General features: G+C 41.6%; 1 protein-coding gene across 2 annotated transcripts in view; it reads left to right on the top strand.

Annotated features, from left to right (window-relative positions):
* NCKAP5 (NCK associated protein 5) overlaps positions 1-20,620 on the top strand; it is a 749,742-nt gene that overhangs the window by 677,795 nt on the left and 51,327 nt on the right. For both annotated transcript variants that reach the window (XM_086957062.1, XM_086957063.1), the window contains exons 15-17: positions 5,108-5,244; positions 9,197-9,326; positions 11,363-11,544. In XM_086957062.1, the coding sequence (XP_086813188.1) occupies positions 5,108-5,244; positions 9,197-9,326; positions 11,363-11,544 (449 nt within the window). The remainder of the gene's footprint in view (positions 1-5,107; positions 5,245-9,196; positions 9,327-11,362; positions 11,545-20,620) is intronic.

Genomic DNA, 20,620 nt, shown 5'->3' with positions numbered 1-20,620 from the left:
GTATTCAAAGAAGCTTGGATCCACATATTTAGGAATTATTTTTAACTTAACGATGGATCTAATTTCTGCCAACATAATGATGTAGGCCTTGAAACCACTTGAGCCGATCCATAAAAGTATTTCTTGGAAGCCATGCTCAGGCCTAAGACTATTTAGGTGCTCAGGCTGAAGATTGGTCTAGTCCTACTGGTATAGGCTAAATTTGCCATCTCTGTTAGCTATTGATTGTCACAGTTGATATAATTGTAGTGCAAGACTACAGCATGTTTTGGCCTTCTGACATTAGCTGAATTCTGAACATGGAACTAAGCTGTCCTCAAAGTGGACACTTCCAGCTTCAGGGTTAGCATTGACACATTGAAGGCTTCTAGAACTGGGCAATCTTAGTGTCAGTTGTGAATAATATCTCCTGCTTTTTTCTGACAATGATAAGCAGAATGGTTTTCGATGAGTGTCCGTCCCCAGAAACACTCTACTGTCCTTTAGCAACAAGATATCCTGACAGTTTTTGTTTGGGTCTTCGTGTCGGAAAATCCCCAGTAAATTCAAAATGCTGTACCATGCCTTTGTTGTAAAACAACACCACCAACATTATATTTTGCACATATTGCCATCTGTGCATTGGCTTCCCAAAGCAACTGCAGAAGAGGTTAAAACAGTATGTGTCGTTCACCAAGCTTGAGGTCAGGAGCCTCCTTCTTCTGATGACTCAGATGTGGTGCAAAATTCTCACTCTTGAATTTCCTTCATGCTCTTCACTGTTGCTTCTTGTTAAAAAATGTCCTTCTTAAGTCTTTGCATTGCAAATGTGTGTGTGTGGATTTTTTGATTCCCCAATCAAAGGGCCCAACCGAAAGCGATGGATCAGGGACCACATCAAATTCGGGAAAAAAACAGTGAAGCCATTGATATTTCCAGCAGTTGTATATGGGTCTAACATCACAGTTTAGGCTTCACTTAATATTTAGGCTTCACTTAATAGGAATTATTTTTGATGAGTGAAATGCACATCAGGTGCACCTTTATATAACATAAAATAACCCTTTGACATTGGGTCAAACCAGGGACATCAGCAGGAAAGTATTCATCCTCCAAAGTTCATTTAAATTACATACATTTTACTAACTTTGTTTTAGGAAGTTCAGTATGGTATAAATTGTAGTGTCAAAATAGCAGATGGTCGATATGAAGGACATAGATCGTGTAACTGATTAGTATACCCTTGAATAAGGAATTTGTAAAGTTCATTTATTCCATTAAGATTTTTTTGTCAGACTCCCAAGTTGAGCCTATGATTTCAGTCTCATGCTTAGAAAGACTTCTGCTGCTGGACATTGACTGCCCCATAAGTAACGTATATTCAATTATATGCTTGTGCCGAATAATTGAATTTATTTTGATCTTAGGCAAGGCACGTACAGTTTTATGCCATGCTCAATATAATTAAATGACTTTTGCTCAGAACATTTAGCTTCAAGTGTAAAAAGCATTCACCTCCCTAAAATGTTAAGTAGACATCCACTAAAAGTTTTCCAATAATCACAACAATATTGCAAATACATGAATTGATTTTCACTTTAACGTTGTCCTGTTTTCTGCCATATATTTTGTATCACAGGGATTGTGACTTAGCCCAGAGGATAATATTATTTTTTGTTTGACACTGTGAAGTTATGATCAGCTTTCATGCAGGGCAGATTCGATAGAAATAATAATTGAAATAATAGAGTGAACGCATTTAGTAAACTGACTAGGAAACGATGATTAAGTAATTGTATGGACTTTTGCCCACATGCATCATTGAGAATTGCATTCGCAAACGGTGCGAATCGCAATTTTCGGCCGTTTGCGAATGCAATTCTCAAATTTGGGATGCATCATGCTTTTCGCAATTTTAGGAATCGCAACCATGTTGCGATTTCTAAAATTGCGATTGCATTTAAGAAATCGCAATTTGAGATTTCTTAAATGCAATGCATGAACATTTTTAATTTGCGAATTCGCAAATAGGAAGGAGTAAATTAGCATGAAGTTGACCTTCCTGCTAATTTGCGAAAACTTTAAAAAATGCACAAAAATGAATTTTTTGAAAGTTTCATGTTACACACACACATGTCCTTGGGACATGTGTGTGTGAAACTTGCACTTAAAGTTCAATTTCAGGGGTGCAGGGGGGGTCCTTTGGACCCCCTTCTGCACCCTTGAAAATGCATTCACAAATTGCGATTCGCAAAATGCAAATCGCAATTTGTGAATGCCTTCCCATTCATTCCTATGGGCCTCTTGGCCCATATGAATCAATGGAAAGGGATTCCTTAATTGCGATTCACAAATTGTGAATCGCAATTAAGGAATTTTTAGAAATCGCAAAAAAAAATGCGATTTTTTTTGTATGCATAGCAATTTGCGATTTCTTAATTGTGATTCCTTAATTTTCGCAATTAAGAAATCACAAATGCTAACTTTGATGCATGTGGCCGTTTGTGTAGTGCAACACTTTCAATCATGTAACATGGCCAGAGCGATTTTAAAAACACCTTAACGAGATTAGACATGTTGGCAGGTTGACTCATTGTGTTAAATGCTCACCACTGAAATATGCTGTGATCTGTAAGTCGTGAGTTGAATATCTTGCAAAGGCTGATTCACCCCTCCATCCCTCCGTGGTTGGAGACCGAAGTGTCATTACATGGGATAACAGCACATCCGTTGTTTACAGTGCTTAGAAAAAGCACAAAAGCGTATGAAGCGCTATGTAAAAACAAGTTACTGTTGTTCATTCACAGATGCTTTTAGTAGCTCTTGTATTTTTTATTTTTTTTTACTTATTTTTGTTACGGTGTTGCATCCGAGTTTTGCCACAGTTACAAACTTCCTACTGTAGATCAGTTTAAATGTTAAGTGGCCAAAATAACTGCACCTTTTATGCAATAAATGTATCGGTAATTAATGGCGTAGCCAAGAGGGACTCACAAAAGAAATCTTAGTTATAGATTATATGCTGCATGCTTGAACAGCCACATGTGTGACCTCGATTCCGAGGCGCGCGGTAGACCAGACTCCATGATTAAACACTGTCATTATAACAAATTGAATGGAGACCGCTGAGGCTGGATTGCGCCATAAGAAGTGGCGCGCCCGTGAGATGGTTCTGATTTTAATGCTAATATTCATTGCTGCGGCATTTGAAGGTGCGAATCTTAATTAAATTGCCGTGAAGAGATGGAAACGGAGTAGCAGGCTCCCGGAGGTGAGCGAGGTCGGCTCATTCCTTCAGCGAATGGTCGTAACTGTCCTCGGCACGTCACTCGCCCGGAGACGGGAGGCGCCATTGCTCGAAGCAAGACAGTTTTTTGTGCACTTAAGATTCAACAAGAACCTATCAAATGACAGAGTTATTATTTTCATGCCGTTTATGCACATTTATTTGGATGCGTTATGTACAGCTCGGTGTTCAGCACGGTGATAAAGGTGCAAATCCCTGTGTGATATATATTGGAGACAAGTGCGTCACAGCCGGTACACTATGTCAGTCTAAAATTCATTTGTTTTGCAGTATTGTGTGGTAATGCAGCAGAAATTTGTTGACCACTGACAAACATAAATTTGTGGGTTTTCAGGGGCATTTTGCCAAGGTGCAGTCACTCTCTAGATACAGTGAAATATGTGTTCCTTGGGGGCACGAGAAAATTCCTTTCCAGGGTAGGAATTGGGAGGGCGCGCCCCCCAAAAAACTGTGGATCAAGGTTATTTTCCACTGGGGAAAACAGGTTGGGACAAAAAGAAAAAACACTTTTAAGCATTTACACATGGTTACATTTGCACCATGTAAAATGGCACTCATCCGCGACTGCTTGTGGGTCCTCAAGGAAAGCTGGGATTGTCGCATCCCACAAGGTGTCACCGTGTGTCACGCAATTTTGATTCCCTGCAGGTGGACTCAGGGAAACCTAGTGAGGAGCCAAAGAGCACGTTGGAAGAGAACCCGAACTGGGAACCACTGCACTAAGTGCCTTTCCAGCTCGTCTTTTGAAGCTCTGAGGAGCCGAAGCCACATTCCCAGCAACCCTTTGTCGCTTTTTTTAAAATGTTCTTTTTAAAGGGGGTGGGATTGGTGAGAGGCATAACCCCCACCCCCACCTATACCTCCCACCCTCCTCATACAGTAAAATAAATGTATAAGTTGGCAGATCTGCACCACACTTGTACACCTAGAATTCTGTCGGAATTCGAAATATGTGTAAATCTGTCCCAATACCCCAAGAAAACTTTTCAAAACTGTAACAAGAAACCAATGCCTAGAAACATATAATTTAGTATTTCCGAACAACTCTCTTGGCATGCTGATGAAAGTGTTCATCAATAGGGAGCAAATACCTTGCTCTGTAGATGTTGGTGATATTATGGCCCACAGATATTAATTGCTCTGAGTTATACTCAATACCATGCAGTGCTTTTCTTGTAGCTAAAATATGTGCAGGGGCCCAAATGTTTTCTTAGGAACCCGCAGCTGGCCCTGCCAACTTGCTTGGGTTGCCAAATACCAACACTGTTTCGTTTTCATTCCAACTCAAGCCTTTTTTCCACCACCCCACACTTTCTATCTCTGAATGTCTATCTTTCTGGCGTTTTTCCATATTGTTTTTTATCTTTCTTTTCCTCCGTATTTCTTCCTTTTTCCTATTTCTTTATCACCCTCTAGCCCTTATGCTGATGGTACCAATAAGTGAGCGTCCCCAAAAATAAGTGTCGTTGTCCACCACCTGCAGCCGCAGCTGCCGATTCTGCACTCATACCATGTCCTGGAAATTCTAGGTTGTCAATTGTCTTTTCAGTATATTCAAGCTGTGGTATAACTGGTTTGACAGAAATATATGGGGGATTTACGTTTGTTCTTGATCTCATTAAAGGCCTCTGTTGGTAGCTAGCCCTGTAGGACAGAGAATTGCTGGAATTATGTGCAAACTAAAAGAAGCTTTGTAAATTTTATTGTATTTTTTTTTATTGTAATACATACAAAGAATTTGGATAAAAATATACTGAACTGAATTTCTTGTTAAGGTCTTTTAATTGTCTTATTTCACAAATGTCTTTCTTTTATAAATAGGAATGTTCATGCCCGAAAGGCTAGCCAAATCCCAGCTCACCCCAATAATTTCTTCATGTTCAGAACACAGTGAAAAGTCTTCTGAAGTCTCATTGGATCATCCTGACTGGAACAGTTTAAAAGCCGCACAAACGCAGGTACAGAACATTGTAGAGCACCTAAGGATTAACGATAACCACTAACAGTATTCCTGCAATATCCTTTCCCTATTGAGGACCCAAGTCCTCAGACAGAAAAGTGGCTTAAACATTTTCCTGAGAAGCAGGAGGGGCCTTCTTGAAGGGGGTCTGGCCAACTGGACCAGTCTCATCTTCAAATTCTTCTTAATAATAGGTAAATATGAATTATATAAGTGGAAACATTTCTCGGTAATAAAAAATTCTGACTGGAGTTTTGAGGTGTTGAGCAGGGATTTTTTTGCCTTGTGCCTTTTTTGTCACGTAGGAGATAAGAAGGTACATTCCCTTCGGATTTACTCACTCCTTAGACCATCTCCAATTGTTGTTTGTTTGCTTGTTTTTTTTAAATTTAACACCACAACCAAGGAGGAAGCACAAGCAATGTATATCTGCATATTCAACAAGAAGTGCCTAAGGCAATTTCCACGCAAAATTTCAGCAGTATTTCAAACCCTAAAAGAATTGCCACTTGAAACTTTTGAGCTGTAGACATTTAACTTTCAGATAACTTTAACACCCACGGGATATACTCACCCCATTTTGGGCTAATTCAGTGACGTAACGCAAAATGATGGGCCCCCTCCCTACAGAATATGCCCCATAACTCTCAGCTGTTCATTGGCCTTGGGCCGAATAGTGGCCCCCAGAAGGGTTGAGGAACCCCTGTGCCACTTGGGCTACAGAGGCTTGCATTACACTCCTCTGCTAATCACAGGATGTATTAGCCAAACTAAGAGAGTAATAAAACACAAGAAGTCCAATTACTTCTCAAACCAGTCATGTTTTAGCATGTTTGCAAAGTGACTGATGTTTGTGACTATATTTTTTTTAACTATGTGGGGCAAATTTTTATGAGGTTGAAACTCTCAGGTACTTTTTCCAAGGGGCTCACTAATTCGTATATTGGCGCAAACAGGTGTTTGTGTTAAACTACAGTCAGAATTACAGGTCGGCCTAAGTGGGAAAGGTATGCCCAGACGTGGGTCCTGTGTTCACTACATCACTGGATTCAAGGTTGCCAGGCTGATGAAGGTTGGTGCCCTGAAACGGGTCCCAGGATGCTTGTTTCCGGTCCAGGGAGAACCTGGTTTGGTATTTCGGGCTGGACTGTTCCCACCAGGAACAGGGTCAGGACTGATCTGCATTTGGCTGGGTCCAAACTGGGGTGGTGTGCTGAGCAAAAGAATGATGGATTTAACCCAGATCCTTGTGACTGGGGGTTAATACTTGCAATGTCCAGCATTCTGTCCATCAATTGTTCTTTTGCATATGTTAAATTACTACACATCCATGCAGTTTCTTCATGCAGATTCTATGAGGAAATATATGTTGATTTTTGCGTGGCAAAAACTAGCCACAACGAGGGTATAGTCTGCTGTAATTAGACGCACAAATGTCAAAGTTGCAAGTTAACCCTCATTCTGAGTGGGAAACCTTGGAAAAGGTTGGTACAATTGAACCGGGCAAAGGCATTCCTCAGTATCAATATTTTCTAAAGAGGTTTTACCACATCAAAATTCTGACCAACTCAGAATTGAGCTGCCCAGTAACAAGATGATGTGGTCCAGTTAAGTGGGGAATGTAACAGTAAATAAAGAGCCCATTGACCAATAGGTCTGCCCATTTCCATGCCTCGTGTAATGACTACAATCTTATTTTGCCCTCTCCTTCAGATCAGTTACAAGGCCATGTTTATAGTTTAACAAATGTTCAATTCCTTACAAAGAACTGTTCCCTTTTCATACATTTTGTTCTTTTGTTTTGTGGGCCACTCATGGAAGATTTTTGGGTATGGTGTAGAACGATGTGTCCAAAGAGTCTCTTATGGACCACTTTCTTAAAGATGTGAGCACATTTACTAGCAATTGACTATGATGCAAGGTTAAAGAAAGCACTACCTACAAAAAGCTTCAATTTTCTTTTTAAAGTTCATCGTATCTTAGAATTGTGCATTGATTGGTTTGGAATGTGAAAGTAAAAGAAATGTGTAACTCCTTGCTATCATTCTTCAAATGATAAAGTCCCTAGTAAGTGAACCACATTTTTTTCTCACAAAGACTAGTATCTAGAAACCACTCGTGGAATTCCAGACAAAGTTGATTCGTGAAATTATCATGTTACAAAGAGATCTGCAAAATCATTCCAGATTTCCTTAGTTCAAGACTGATTCTTGGCAATCGTTCTGTCTTACTTTGAAGCAATGGTACCCAACAAGGAGCAATATTTTCTCCAAATCATATTTACTAAAACCTGGCACCTGGATTTCAAAACTTGCAACTTGGGAGAGATTTGGGGGAATGTAGGAAGAAGATTTCAGGCACCAAGCAAGAACATACCTAACTTGCGTAGTCCACATTTCTGGCCTTCAGTTTTATGTTTTTTTGTTTTATTTTCACATTTCCTCTAGAATGTATTCATATTTAATATTTTTCTTTTTATGTGCTTTATCATATTTATTTAGCGTTTTGTGAAAAAACAAAGCTTCAAGTAGGTATCAAACTGATGGATGTACACTGGTAATTGGATGCCAAGAGAGTTTTAATGCTATACGCAGTCGTATATCACACATTAGTACACTCATATGAAAATATAAGCATCATAATACAAACCTCAGCACGTTTCAAGCTTCAGTTGGAATCCTTTTAAAACTCTCCTGCATGTCTGTCTGCACTGGTGTTTACATGATTCACAGCATTGAAAATCACCCCTAAAAAGATCTTTTTTTTTGGTTTTTTTTCCATATTTAACAATAAGTACACAAAGCGAAATGGATATGTTCCTATCTGTATTAATGAATGGAAATGGAAAGTCGGTAGCCATATTCCAGGGCCACTGGAATTCTGCAGGAGGGAAGGACAGAATTATGTGTCAACAGTAGCTGTCGGTGGTGGGAGTGCTGCCAGGCAGTGACGTGGGGTGGGGGGTAGGGGCAGGGTGGGGGGTAGTAAACTATGGAATACGGCCAAATGCAGGTAAGTAAACATATAAATAAATAAAATTAATTTCGGTGCACGCACTACATCGCCAAATTCGATGCAGTGAGCGCAACGAAAGTCGTTTTATTTTTTTATATGTTTACTTACCTGCATTTGGCCATATTTCATAGTTTACTACCCTCCCACCTTGCCCCTCCCCCGCCCCACATCACTGCCCGGCAGCACTCCCACCACCGACTGCTACTGTGTGTCAGGCTTGTCTAAATGATGTGGCATGACAAGCCAAACCATGTGGCTTAATGTGTCACAATTTGTGTTTCATTACTTACTTATTTTGCCATTATTACACAGGTTAACACTGCCTTGGCAAAGGTTTTAAATCATTAGTATCAGTTTAACAAGCAAATACCCAATGAGCTACAAAAAATGGGACCAGTCAACATTTGCAAAGGGCCTCCAACTGCGTGGCAAGACCGTTTGCTTTGTTGTCAGTAATGGGGGGAGGATGTGGCCTAACAGCTGGAGCGGTTGACCTCAAAGCTGGGGGACCGGGTTCGAGTTTTGGCAGGGATGTTCAACATCCTATGGTTCTGGGTAAATCACTTAATCTCCCCGTGCCTAAAAAAATGAATGTGTCCTTCTGTAACAAAATGTTGCTCATGTAAAGCGCTCTCTAGCCTCCGGTCGAGTTCACACTATATAAAAGTTTTTAAAAAGTTTGCTCTGTTTTTGCTAGGACCTGCAGATAATGCAGCAGATGATGGATTATGTGACAAATCCATAATTATGCGGAAAAACCAGTGGTAGCAAAATTGCACAATGCCGATGGCCCTGCCTTTTTCATCTTTGTCCCACCATTTGTCATGTGCGTAAATGTCTTCAGTTCACAGAGCTCAACAGTGTGATATTTTGAAACCCACTGCCTAGCCATGTTCCATCTAAGTAATCTAGCGGCTTTACTGTTACTTGTGCAGGACAGCAGACTGCGAGTAGGCCCCTACACAGACAGCGGCAGCAGCGACACTGAAAGAGAGCTCGAGTATGAAGCCAATGATTATGGAACCGGAGGGGGAAAGCTGTTAAACATAAAGAACAACAAACACGGTAACTGCGAATGTTCACGCTTGAAATTTATTGTGCTCATCATCTTTGCTGGCAGCAGAAGACTGCGCTCTTTAATCATGGTTATGTCTTTCTTGATTTTCTATTGAGCAGTTAATTTTTATTCTTTTGTTTACCGCTCGCTGCTTGCTTTATAGATTTTTAATTTGAACTTTTCCTCCAGGTCTGTCTTTGGAATGCGTGTTAATTATTTAAGCAGGAGGCATGCGACTTGCTGGTCCTATTTTAATTTCAGAGCATTAAGTAGTGCTCGTACTTGAATTAATTACTTTTATGTATGTTATGTTGTGCCCTTAGATTCCTGGTTTACTGTTAACCTTCAAAGTTTTCTGGGGGTAACACCGTGGTCAGGCATTTGTTAATAGATCATGACCAAGTGTGCCCAGGGAACACCTCAAGAGTTGGTGGGAGTTCAGGGGAAGGGGTTAAATATTTTAGTCTCTTTCCTTAAAAAAATAGTGGAACTCACTGGCAAGGAAAAATGCACATATTTAGTTGATCTGGCACTTTGTTGAAGCTGCGATAATCACTGCTTTTCAGGAGTAACACTGGTAATTCTATGGGCATTCCAAACATAAGTTGGAAATTTGCTCCAAGTGGAAGAGTAACCCGATAGGAACAAATCACTGACTTTTTGGGTGACTTGGGATCCTATTGAATATTTGTAATAATAGGTTTCAGACAACTGTAGATATCCTAATGAAAGTTCATTTGTCTCTAGGCCCATGCATTATTAGAAAGGAACAATCTATGAAGTTTGTGTCTCTATTTTGTGATGATCTTCAACTGTGGTTGTATACTGATCAATTTACTGTTGCTCAGAAGATGACCAGTAAGATTCGGATTCTGCTCCTATGTATAAGCTTCCAATTGAGGGTGATAGTTATTTTTTGTTATTTGTCATTTATATAGTGCGTCATCTGCCACTTGTATGGTATGTGCTGATTTATATCATTAACATTGAGGTTAATGGAGGAAAGAGTGCTTGAAGTGGAAATGTATAGCTGAACAAGATGGCATTATAGTCAATGGACTAATCAATGTCGGTCTCTTTCACATTGTTGGTTTTCCAACCCCATAGACTGGTGAAATATAAAGTCTTATTTTTATGGACGATTAATACAAGCTTTACAAATTAGTTTCAGCAAAAGAGTATCAGTCTGCTTTTGCTATCTTTATATTTGCTTTATGTTTCACTGTTTATGACTATCATGTCTGAGTTAAATCGATCAGTAATATTTTCTGAAAGAAAGAAGAAATGTGATAAATAATGTAGCCTTGGTAACACCCTTTTGGATTTTGAGACAGTAAATGCCACTAGATTATTGGTAGACTGCCCGTCTGTTCTGATATATTTGCATCTATATTCAATATTAAAATTCAATAAGAAAAAGTAGTTACATGTGTCTTCTAGTGCCAATATGTCATTTGTGGAAATGTAAGGAAATATAATTTTATTATATATTTTTCAGGCTTCATATCCACCTTTTCATAATACAGTATGCACATTAACAATGCAAAGAGTTTGTGTGTGCATTCACAGTTTTGAAGTTCCTAAATTAGGAGACAGCTTCAGTTCTTTGATGGTACAATAGGATTTTCCCCAACCTGCAACACATGTTTTCACATACAATTTCAGTGGTTCAAAATTGTTTAATGCACCTGTGCTGTGTCTAATTTTTACTCACTGGTAGCATGTTAAGCAATCTATTCATTTTTATTATTAATATTTTGTCAATGAAATCACAAGAAACTGGCAGAATTTCAAATGATCTGCAACAGGTTAAATTTTCTCAAGCAGCTCCTTGTTAGTTCACAAATTCATTCATATTTTTCCTCCTAATGATATGCTATTCTATGTAGTAGTTTATCTGAATTTGAAGTTGTGCCACAGAAGTGGGTCATAGTAAAACAAATTAATTTTTAAATGCATGTTCCACAGTAAGAATGATATTAAGTTAGCATTTGCTCACACACCTTTGTACATCAAATAATATAGTATTTTCGGTCTTCTTTAGCTGATCAAGTGACTAATGTGAGAACATCCTTTATTGGAAATCCCATGTCGATTATGGATTTCTGCCAGCAGAATGTGTATGTTCAATACACTGAGGATGACAAACATATGCCACATTATGACTTTCTTCAGCACAAGCGTGAAGCCACGGGCAATGATGAAATGGGCAAAGAGATGTGTAGTGTAAGTATAATTTCCAAGGTTGGGAAAAACAATAATAAGAGTTGGTCGACATGTTATTCATCAACCCAAAGCCCACATAAATGTTAATGTCGGATGATGTCACTTCGACAATTGAGATGAATGATCCAATCACGACGCGTATTTAGTAAAGTATTGTCATTATCAAAGTAATTTGAAAAGGTTGTCTGCTCTCTGTAAACATAATTTAATATTCCAATCGAATTAGAGTTGATGTGGGTCATTTTTTAGTGTATACAACTAAAGTAGAAAAGATATACAAGTGATAATCCGGAGGTATCAACATTCCATGAGCAAGTTGAGGTTCTGGGTGTAGGTTGCCTATGTACTTGGTCATTTATGAAGACATCTGTTTACAGATATTTATGTTATACATTATGGACATTGATTTTATTGGGAATATTCGTGGTATAACAATGGGAATTTTCACAATATGAGATTTGTCATAAAATAAGTGACATACAATAAATAAAATGACATTGCAGGTATCCTTGCTAATTTTCACATTTATGAGTTACTAAGTTTCAAGTGGGTAACAAATGTTGGGTCTATCATCAGTGCTTTGTTAAAGCAAAGTAATTACTTTTCAAACAAGTTAGCTCACAACCTTGACTCAACAGCATGTGTAACTAACTTTCATGTTAAACGTTCTAGGACAACAGGTTTTCTATTATAACATGTTTCTTATTTGCGTGCAAATATATTGAAATTACAATTTAAGTAATGCAGCTTTTTTTCAAACAACATGGTGTCTGGGATGTTTCGGAATAAAAGATTACCTTATGGAGGGAGGGAGGATATTCAATTTTAGATTTCGTGTACAACATACTCTCTTGACATAGTTTATTCCACTCTCAACAGTATCACGATTCAGAATATTGGTTAATGTGAAGGACACACTAGAATGGAACTAGTTGGAGTGATGACTGAAGTTGACCATATTAGGGATTTTACTGCAGACAATACATAAGTGCCTTTGGAGCTTGATGACGAACATCCACTGATTACATAGAGAGTGCTAACTGATGAAAGCCCCATTCTTTGTAATGAGCTATGAAAACTACGTTTTTCATTGCAGGAGATAACGTTCTCCGAATATAAAATATATGTGTGACTGGTAAGGCATCATTCGAAAATGTAAGGAATGGCAGACATTTCCCAGGGAACTTCACAGGTGCTAATTTTTTAACTTTCAAGTTGGAGCCTACCTCTCGCAGAACCTTGTAATGAAGAACACACTGTAAATTGTTGTGGTTTAAATGACACATCTTATATTTTCACTCATAGTTTACCTTCAATAGAAATATGGAATTGGTGCAGTCAGAACACATTCGTTTTTTGGAGGCATGAATGGCTGAATGTTTTTTTTGGGAGTTTCATGACATAACACCCTCATGTAAATCAGATCACCCAGCCTTTTTAAATGATGTAGATATGACCGATATTGCCCCGTAAACACCTATTGCCCACAGCCTAGGGAAAGAGGTGCACAGTCCCCTTCTACTTTAAATCCAATATCTCCAGTGGTTTAGAACTTTGCAAAGTTAAAAAGTGCATATTGTTAACTAAATCTTGATAGAGCCCACAACAATATGAGTAGACTCTATCACTCCGCCACTAGTGCAATCCAGTGGGGGTGTTGACTGGACATACACTTGTCTGGCTGATGTAAGGGCAGGACCTAATATTTGAAGGTTTAGGGACCATTTATTGCTTGAATAGTTATTATTCCTGGAAAAGTGGCATCTGATATACCCTTCATTCTATGGTTTCATAGAAATCGACATGCTTGCATGGTATGTAATTTGCAATTATCTTACACATGGACTTTCAATTTTGCACTTAACACTCTACATGCTAAATCAGTGTCTATTTTAAAAATATCTTCTAAGTTGGCTCTGGCATCCGCCTTGTTTAGTAGAGCTGTATAAGGTATCATGCAGTACAGAATTCATTAATTTCGTCTAATATTTATGTGCAGTCTGAATAATTCGATCTGGTCCCCCAAAGTTGTTAATTTGCAGATGTATATGATTTTTGATTAGAGTTTGGTTTATGGAGGCACCTTGTTTCAAATTGCGTGCTATAAGAATTGTTCGATGTTTATAGCAATCCTGGATTCTGTCTGGATTACGCAACTGTGTTGTACCATACATTTTCGCTATCAGTTAAGAATGCTGCAAATAATTCAAGTTGCAGCTCAGAGAAAACAGCTACATGTAGTTCTTTGGGACCCTATCTCCCAATCCTCATACGCTCCCAATAGGATTCCTATTGCCAGAAGATCTGCTTTCCAGATCATCTGAATTACACATAAAGTCATTAGCAGCCTTTATGAAAGTAAAGCTCAAAAATATTCTCAGATGAGACCACTGTGATCCTGAAGGGCAACACAACGAATTCTCCCACATTACAATAAAATGTAACTACTTCCTCCATCAAGTCGCTAAGCTCTGGAACAAGCTTTCGGCAAGAATAAGAAGCACTGACAAATCCCTGGAATTTAGGAGGATTGCGAAGACCTGGGTCTTTCCTAGATGAAGCCAATTGAGGTGGCCATGACTGTGCACTATAACAGAAAAGAAAGCAGTCAGGGAGTTTGAAGCTGCACTGCCTGATATAGTCACCACAATAGATATAAAAGAAGTTGTTGCGTACCTCAATCGTCAGCTGTCTGTTGTCCATACATTAGATACTTTTAGTACTAAAAATATAGAGAGGCAATACGAAAACTTAACAGAAAACACATTCAACGATAGATATTTGACATTGAATGAATGCTCTTAGATCTTCGTTGTAGAGATAGTTCTTATACTTTATTGTGAGTTTTCAAAAGAATGCAGCCAATGCGCTTCACCTAAAAATTACAATTTTTGGCGAACAGGACTTATCTATAATTGATGGCTACGCTATCACTACATACTATGAAGAATAACATTTTTGCTGTGTCCCAGTGGTACAGTTCTCTTCCCCTGATGACTGTGCGCTATCCAGTCCCTCAGTATAGGCCAAGGAACGATACTGCCTTGACTCTGTACTGTCTAGAATATTCGTTGCGCATGCAAGGGCTGCCCTAAAATCATTACATCCTCAAAAAACAGAAGGTGTTGTTGGTAAATGCCAGCAAAAGAGACCCACAGATACATAAAATAAAGTATGTTATTACCATAAGATAGTTACAATGTTTTCCATGAACCAGCCCTGTAGGTAACATGTGAATTATTGTTTGTGTTATGCATAAAGCATGACTCTTGCAAGAACTTTTGCGAGTACTCACATGACCAATTGCCTCGGTGCTTGTATGGCCTCTACATGACCTACTACACAATCACCTACATGACTTACTGCTTGAATCAATTACATAACCACCTCCTGGTATATTGCATTTTATATTATTTACCAAATTGTATTACGGCTGTGACATATCCGTCTGAGTGCAGAGCAAAAATGCGTGGCAGACTGCCCCAAAACCAAGATGACAGCTAGGTGAGAGCTGGTACATATCCAGTAACAATCCGTCAATTCTTATATTTGAAGCAACCAATTTTTCCAAATCAAAATTTGGTTGTAGCAAACTCAGCGGGTTGCTAGCATTTATCTTCTGCAGCTGTGTGATAACCAGATGAATCTTTATAACTTCTTTAAGTCTCCATCATTGTAAGCATCTCATGGAGTAGCATTCTAGCCATACACAAGTGATTCAGGGCCAGATGTACAAAGACTAGGAACAGCGATTTCCAAATAGCAATTTTATCTGAATCGCTATTTCGAAATCGCTATTCCTTATGTATGAAACTTTTGGTTTCATCCATGCAATTCCTAGTGTGTCCCCAATTTGACCTATCTCATGAATATTAATGAGGTAGGTCACAGTTTGCGACCCATAAGGAATGCCTGCCATTACAGGGATGGTGACCTATTGAGGTCAGCAGACCACCATGTCTGTGATTGCCTTCGAATAAAGGTTTATTATTTTGTTGAAATGGAACCCCTGTTTCTCAAAGGAAAACGGGAGGCCTTAAAACGCTAAAACATGAAATGTTTTGTTTTTATTTTTTGAAGAGCAGGCAGTGGTTTTAGGGGACCACTGACTGTGCTTAAAAAATTGTTTCCCAATATGCACAAGGGGAAAGTGGTCCCATGGGGACCCTTTCCAATTTGTGAATGCATTACCACCAACTTTGAGTTGATGGTAAAATATCAAGGTTTTGCGACCGCATTTAGTTTGCAAAACCTTGATACATAACACTGGAAACTGCTATCTTGAGGCGATGCCCTAAACACTCTCCTTCCAAATAGCGATTTCTATATCCAAACTGGCATTCTGGAAAATCGCAGTTTGGGTGTTTGTACATTTGGAAAAGCATTTTTCCTGCTGCAAAAGGTCCAATTTTGCGAATTGGGCCGTTTGCAATGGCAAAAATGCTTTGTACATATGGCCATCAGTGCCTCATCAAGGGTAAATAGAGCTGCCCGAGAGCCACTACGGTACAGCACAAGAAATGGCTTGTTATCAGCAATAGGTGTTTTGCAGAGTAGGTTGTGGGGATAAGTGTGATGGGGCAGTGTTAGACCTGGCATCTTTGGCGTGATTACCCCCATCTTTTTACCTCTGCCTCCTGTATTTTTGATGCTGTGCTGGATTTCGTTTTTGCTGGTTTAGATGCTTTGGACACTCTGCCACTGCTGACCAGTGCCAGAGTGTAAGTGCTCCCTATGTAAATTGTTATTCTGATTGGATATACATGTTTGGCATATTTGTATCACCATGAAGTCCCTAGTAAAGTGCACTGGGTGTGCCAGGGCTGGTGATGACAAGTGCTACTAGTGGGCCTGCAGCACTGATTGTGCCACCCACAGGAGTAGCTCCAAAATGGTGTCTCGGGCCTGCCACTGCAGCGCCTACGGGCGGTTTAGAACTGCCATGTCCTCCTGGTCCGCGTCCCCGCTGACCAGGCCTAACCCTTCCCTTTTCGTGCACATCAGTCACCCCTATGGAAGGCCCAAGGTACCCCCCTGGGCAGGGTGCAGTGTATGTGAAAGGTAGAGCATGTACTAGTGCAGGTACCATGCTCTGGTAGTGAATTACAGCCATTTTCGTTTTTCACTATTGTAAGGCTATCTTGCTCCCTAGGTTAACATGGGGGATGCTGGCTACAGTGGTTAACAGCATTTCTTCCCATAGGAACAAGATAGGACATAAGTATCTAGTATCCCTGAACTCAGAATTTAATAATACATCTTTTAGGAAAGGTGGTTTTTAAATCCTGTGTTTGAGAACAGCACTTTTAGAAAGTTGCTGTTCTCTTGTCTGACCCTTCTGTGTGCCTGGGCCTGTTTGTGTATTGACTGTCTGGTTTGTGAGTGACAGGGGCTGGGGAATTCCCCCAGAGGCTGGATGAGTCAGCACTAGGCTGAGTGGAGCAATTGCTACCTGAGTGGTGGGAGGAGTTAGCACCTGGGCTGAATAGGGCTGTGCCTGCCTGCCACAATGCTGGCTCCACCTCCTGCTGGGCGGCTGACGACCCTGCCCCTCACTCTGAAAGGAAAGATGCAGCCAGCAAAACAAAGTGCTCAGGATCCACCCAGAACTGGTTCAGACCGGGCTCAGGGCCCACCTGCACTGAGAGAACAAAGACTTTAGGGGTATAAGTACAGGACCCCTGACAACAGAAAATTAGATCATCCTGGAAATCAAGAAGGAACCTCTGCCAAGGAGAAAGCTGACTCTGAAGAAGGAAGACTGTCCTGCTGTTGCTCTGCTGGACTGACCTGCTGTTGCTTTGCTGCCAAGGAGAGGGGAAGGACTTTGCTGTGAGCTGTGTCCCCTGTCTTGTAAGGAATCTCCAAGGGCCTGAGAAGAGCTGGCTCCCTGTTTCGAAGTCCCAGGAACAAAAGGACTTCACCCCCAGTCTCCCTGAACTCTGCTGAGAGAGTTCTGTCCTTCCTAGAGCGCTTGATCCAGTTGTGGGACCTCTAGAAGTTGAACCTGAGCTGGGAAGCTTGAGACTAAGCTGAGAAACTTGTGAAGCTGAAAAGTGTCGCATCGCTCGCTTGCGGAGCGCATCCCCGACAGTGCGAGAAGTTTCCCACCGCTACGAAGGTCGAGATCGGCGCAGCGCCTGACATCGCTGCCGGAGCCGTCGCACCCTTCGTTTGCGGAACGCACCAGACCGGTGCGGGAGAATCGAACATCGCTGCGAGTGTCGTCGCAGAGCCTGTCGTCGCTGGGTGAGATCGCCGCACCGCTTGCTTGCGGACCGCATCACGTCGCTGCGAACACCGTCGCAGAACCATCGCATCGAGGAGCTGCGAGAGAGAGGATCACCGCTGGACCGCGCATCGTCGCCCCGGAGATCGTCGCAGTCCCTACGAGATCATCGCATCGTGCCTTTGCGAGAACAGACTTCCCACGGAACCTACGCACCGGAATCTACGCAAGCCGCCTTCCTCCCCATACAGACCGGATTCGTCGCAACACGCCCGCTGCTGCAGCGGGGCTGTCGCATCGCCTCCCCAGGGTCTCAGGAGTAACGCATCGCTTGTTTCCACCGCACCAGCTTCCTGCTTGTGGAACTTTGTTGCATCTAAAAGGTACTGTGAGTAAACGTGACGCAACTGTGAACTTTTCACGCATCTGTGGATTATTTTAACGCAACTTAAAGAACTTTGATTACAACCTGAAGAACTCTTTTGAAACCATATCCTTGAACTGTGTATGTTGGATTTTTGCCGTTTTGGTCTTGTGTAGTTTAGAATAAATATCTTTATTTTCCTAAACTGTTGTGGAATCAGTCTGTGGTGTTTTCACTGTGTTACTGTGAGTGTTGGTACAAATACTTAACGCATTGCCTCTGGTTAGCCTAGACTGCTCAGGCCAAGCTACCTTGAGGGCGAGCAGGGGTTATCTGAGAGGGTTATCTCCTTGTCCTGACTAGAAGCAAGGGTCCCTATTTGGACAGTGGTACCCACCTCTGCCAACTAGAGACCCCCAGTTCTAACATTGGTGGTCAGGCGGTGGGATTTGAACTTGTATTTGTACTTGACCCACAGTAATTGGTGTACATCACTAGTGAGTGCAGACCATTACGCCACCGCATACTACTGGTTTTTGAGTTTTTTTTTTGAATTCTGTTGTTGAGTAACTCTTCGAAAAGCATCATGTCTCAGAATGGGAAGGCACCCAGTGAGAGGGCAGAAGAAGCAGAATTAGAGTTTTGCATTGAAGATTTGTGTTCATATAGAGTTGAGCAACTAAAGAAATTCTGCCTTGAGTTTGAGTGCCCCATAAAAAGCACCTACAGAAAGGAGGAGCTACAGAGAATCTTGAGAGCCCATTGGGAGGCACGAGAGGAAGATGATGTGGATGTAGACAATGCTTTTCAAAGCACAGATCTGCCAGTGGGCAGAGTAGGCTCAGGAGCTGGCAGCAACCACTCCGGTAGGGGCCTCACCCCAGAAGAGTTACAAGAAAATCAAAGAATAAGAGAATATGACTTGGAAGTCATGAAAATGAAACTGAGGCAATTGGAGTTGGAGAAAGAAAGGGCAGCGGAAGACAAGAGAGAGGCCCGCGCCTTAGAGGAAAAGAAATTGCTTTTGGATCATGAATTGAGAATAAAAGAGCTGGATCTGAAAAACAAGGAGGTGGATGCCAGTTCTAATGGTGGCAGCGCGCAGCCAGTGCATGGGGGTAAAGTATATATTCCCAAAGACCTGGTACAGAATTACCATAGGAGTGAGGATATTTATGCCTGGTTCACTTCGTATGAAATTGCATTGAAGATGAATGATGTGCCTGACAAGTATTGGGGGGCGGGCCTGTGGAAACATTTTGAGGCGTCTGGGAGGAGTGCTCTAGAGCCTTTAGAGTTGACAGGTGCCATGACCTACCCCAATATGAAGGAGGCCTTATGTCTCAGGTATGGCCTTACTCCCGAGCAGTACAGACTGCAGTTTAGAAACTCCAAGAAGAAAGAGTCTGAGACTTGGATGGAGTGTGTGAATGGGTACTCGCGTGCACTGGAAGGTTGGATGAAGGGCAGTAAAGTAACTGATTTGAAGGGGTTGTTGCATTTAATCAGTTGGGAGCACTTGAGTAGTCTTTGTGTTCCAGAGCTGCGCCAGCATCTTTTAGACAGCAAGCTGACAGACCCCATTGAGCTTGCTAAGGAGGCGGACCGCTGGTCCAGTACCAGGGTCCACAAAGGAGTTGTGGGTACCACAGCCAAAGGTGGGCAGGGTCCCCAGCAAAAGAGTGGGGGGGACAAGGGTAACCAAAAGGAGTTCTCGCAAGGGCCCCAAAGTAGTTCCCAGGAAAAGGATTCCCAACCCCCCAAGCCTAAACAGCCATGGCCCTCTAAGGGTAGGCGGGACAAGAGAAATAACCAGGGTCCCCCTACCTGCTATCACTGCAACGAGGTGGGCCATATTGCTCCGAAATGTCCCAAGAAGAAGCCCGCACCCACTGGTGCTCCCGCCCCAGCGTTAGCTAGTGTAGCTTTGGGTGGGGATTTGGTTTCTAGTGATTGGGGAGAGCTAGCAGTTATGACCCTTGTCTCGCTAGGAGACCGAGAGGTGGTCCCGGAAACCTTACTGCCCTCTAACACTAAGAAATATGGGCAGAAGGTGACCATCAATGGGAGGGAGGTTGAAGCACTGAGAGACACCGGAGCCAGTGTGACATCCGTGAGGTGTCAGTGGGTGTCTGACGAGCAAATCATCCCTGGTGTACTCCGCCCTGTAGTGGCCGCTGACAGCTCAGTGCGCCTCTGCAAGATAGCGAAGGTTTCCTTTGAATGGGGAGGAGTCTCTGGTCTTTTGGAGGTAGTTGTCAGTGATGCCTTGCCTGTGGACTGTCTGTTAGGTAACGACCTGGAGAGTTCTCCATGGAAAGACATAGAACACCGAACTCACTTGGAGATGTTGGGTCTGCCTGCGTGGATCTGCGTGACCACGCGTGCTATGGCAGCCAGTAAGGGTGAATCAGCAGAACTGGAGCCTGAAACAGTGGCCCAGAGACCTGCCAGGAGAGGAAGAGGCAGAGGGCGCGGGAAAC

The sequence above is a fragment of the Lissotriton vulgaris genome, chromosome 2_1, assembly GCF_964263255.1.
Source record: "Lissotriton vulgaris chromosome 2_1, aLisVul1.2, whole genome shotgun sequence".
In the NCBI taxonomy this organism is placed as follows: Eukaryota; Metazoa; Chordata; class Amphibia; order Caudata; family Salamandridae; genus Lissotriton; species Lissotriton vulgaris.
Note: the sequence above shows the minus strand (reverse complement) of the source record. Positions and strands in the feature narration are given on the sequence as shown.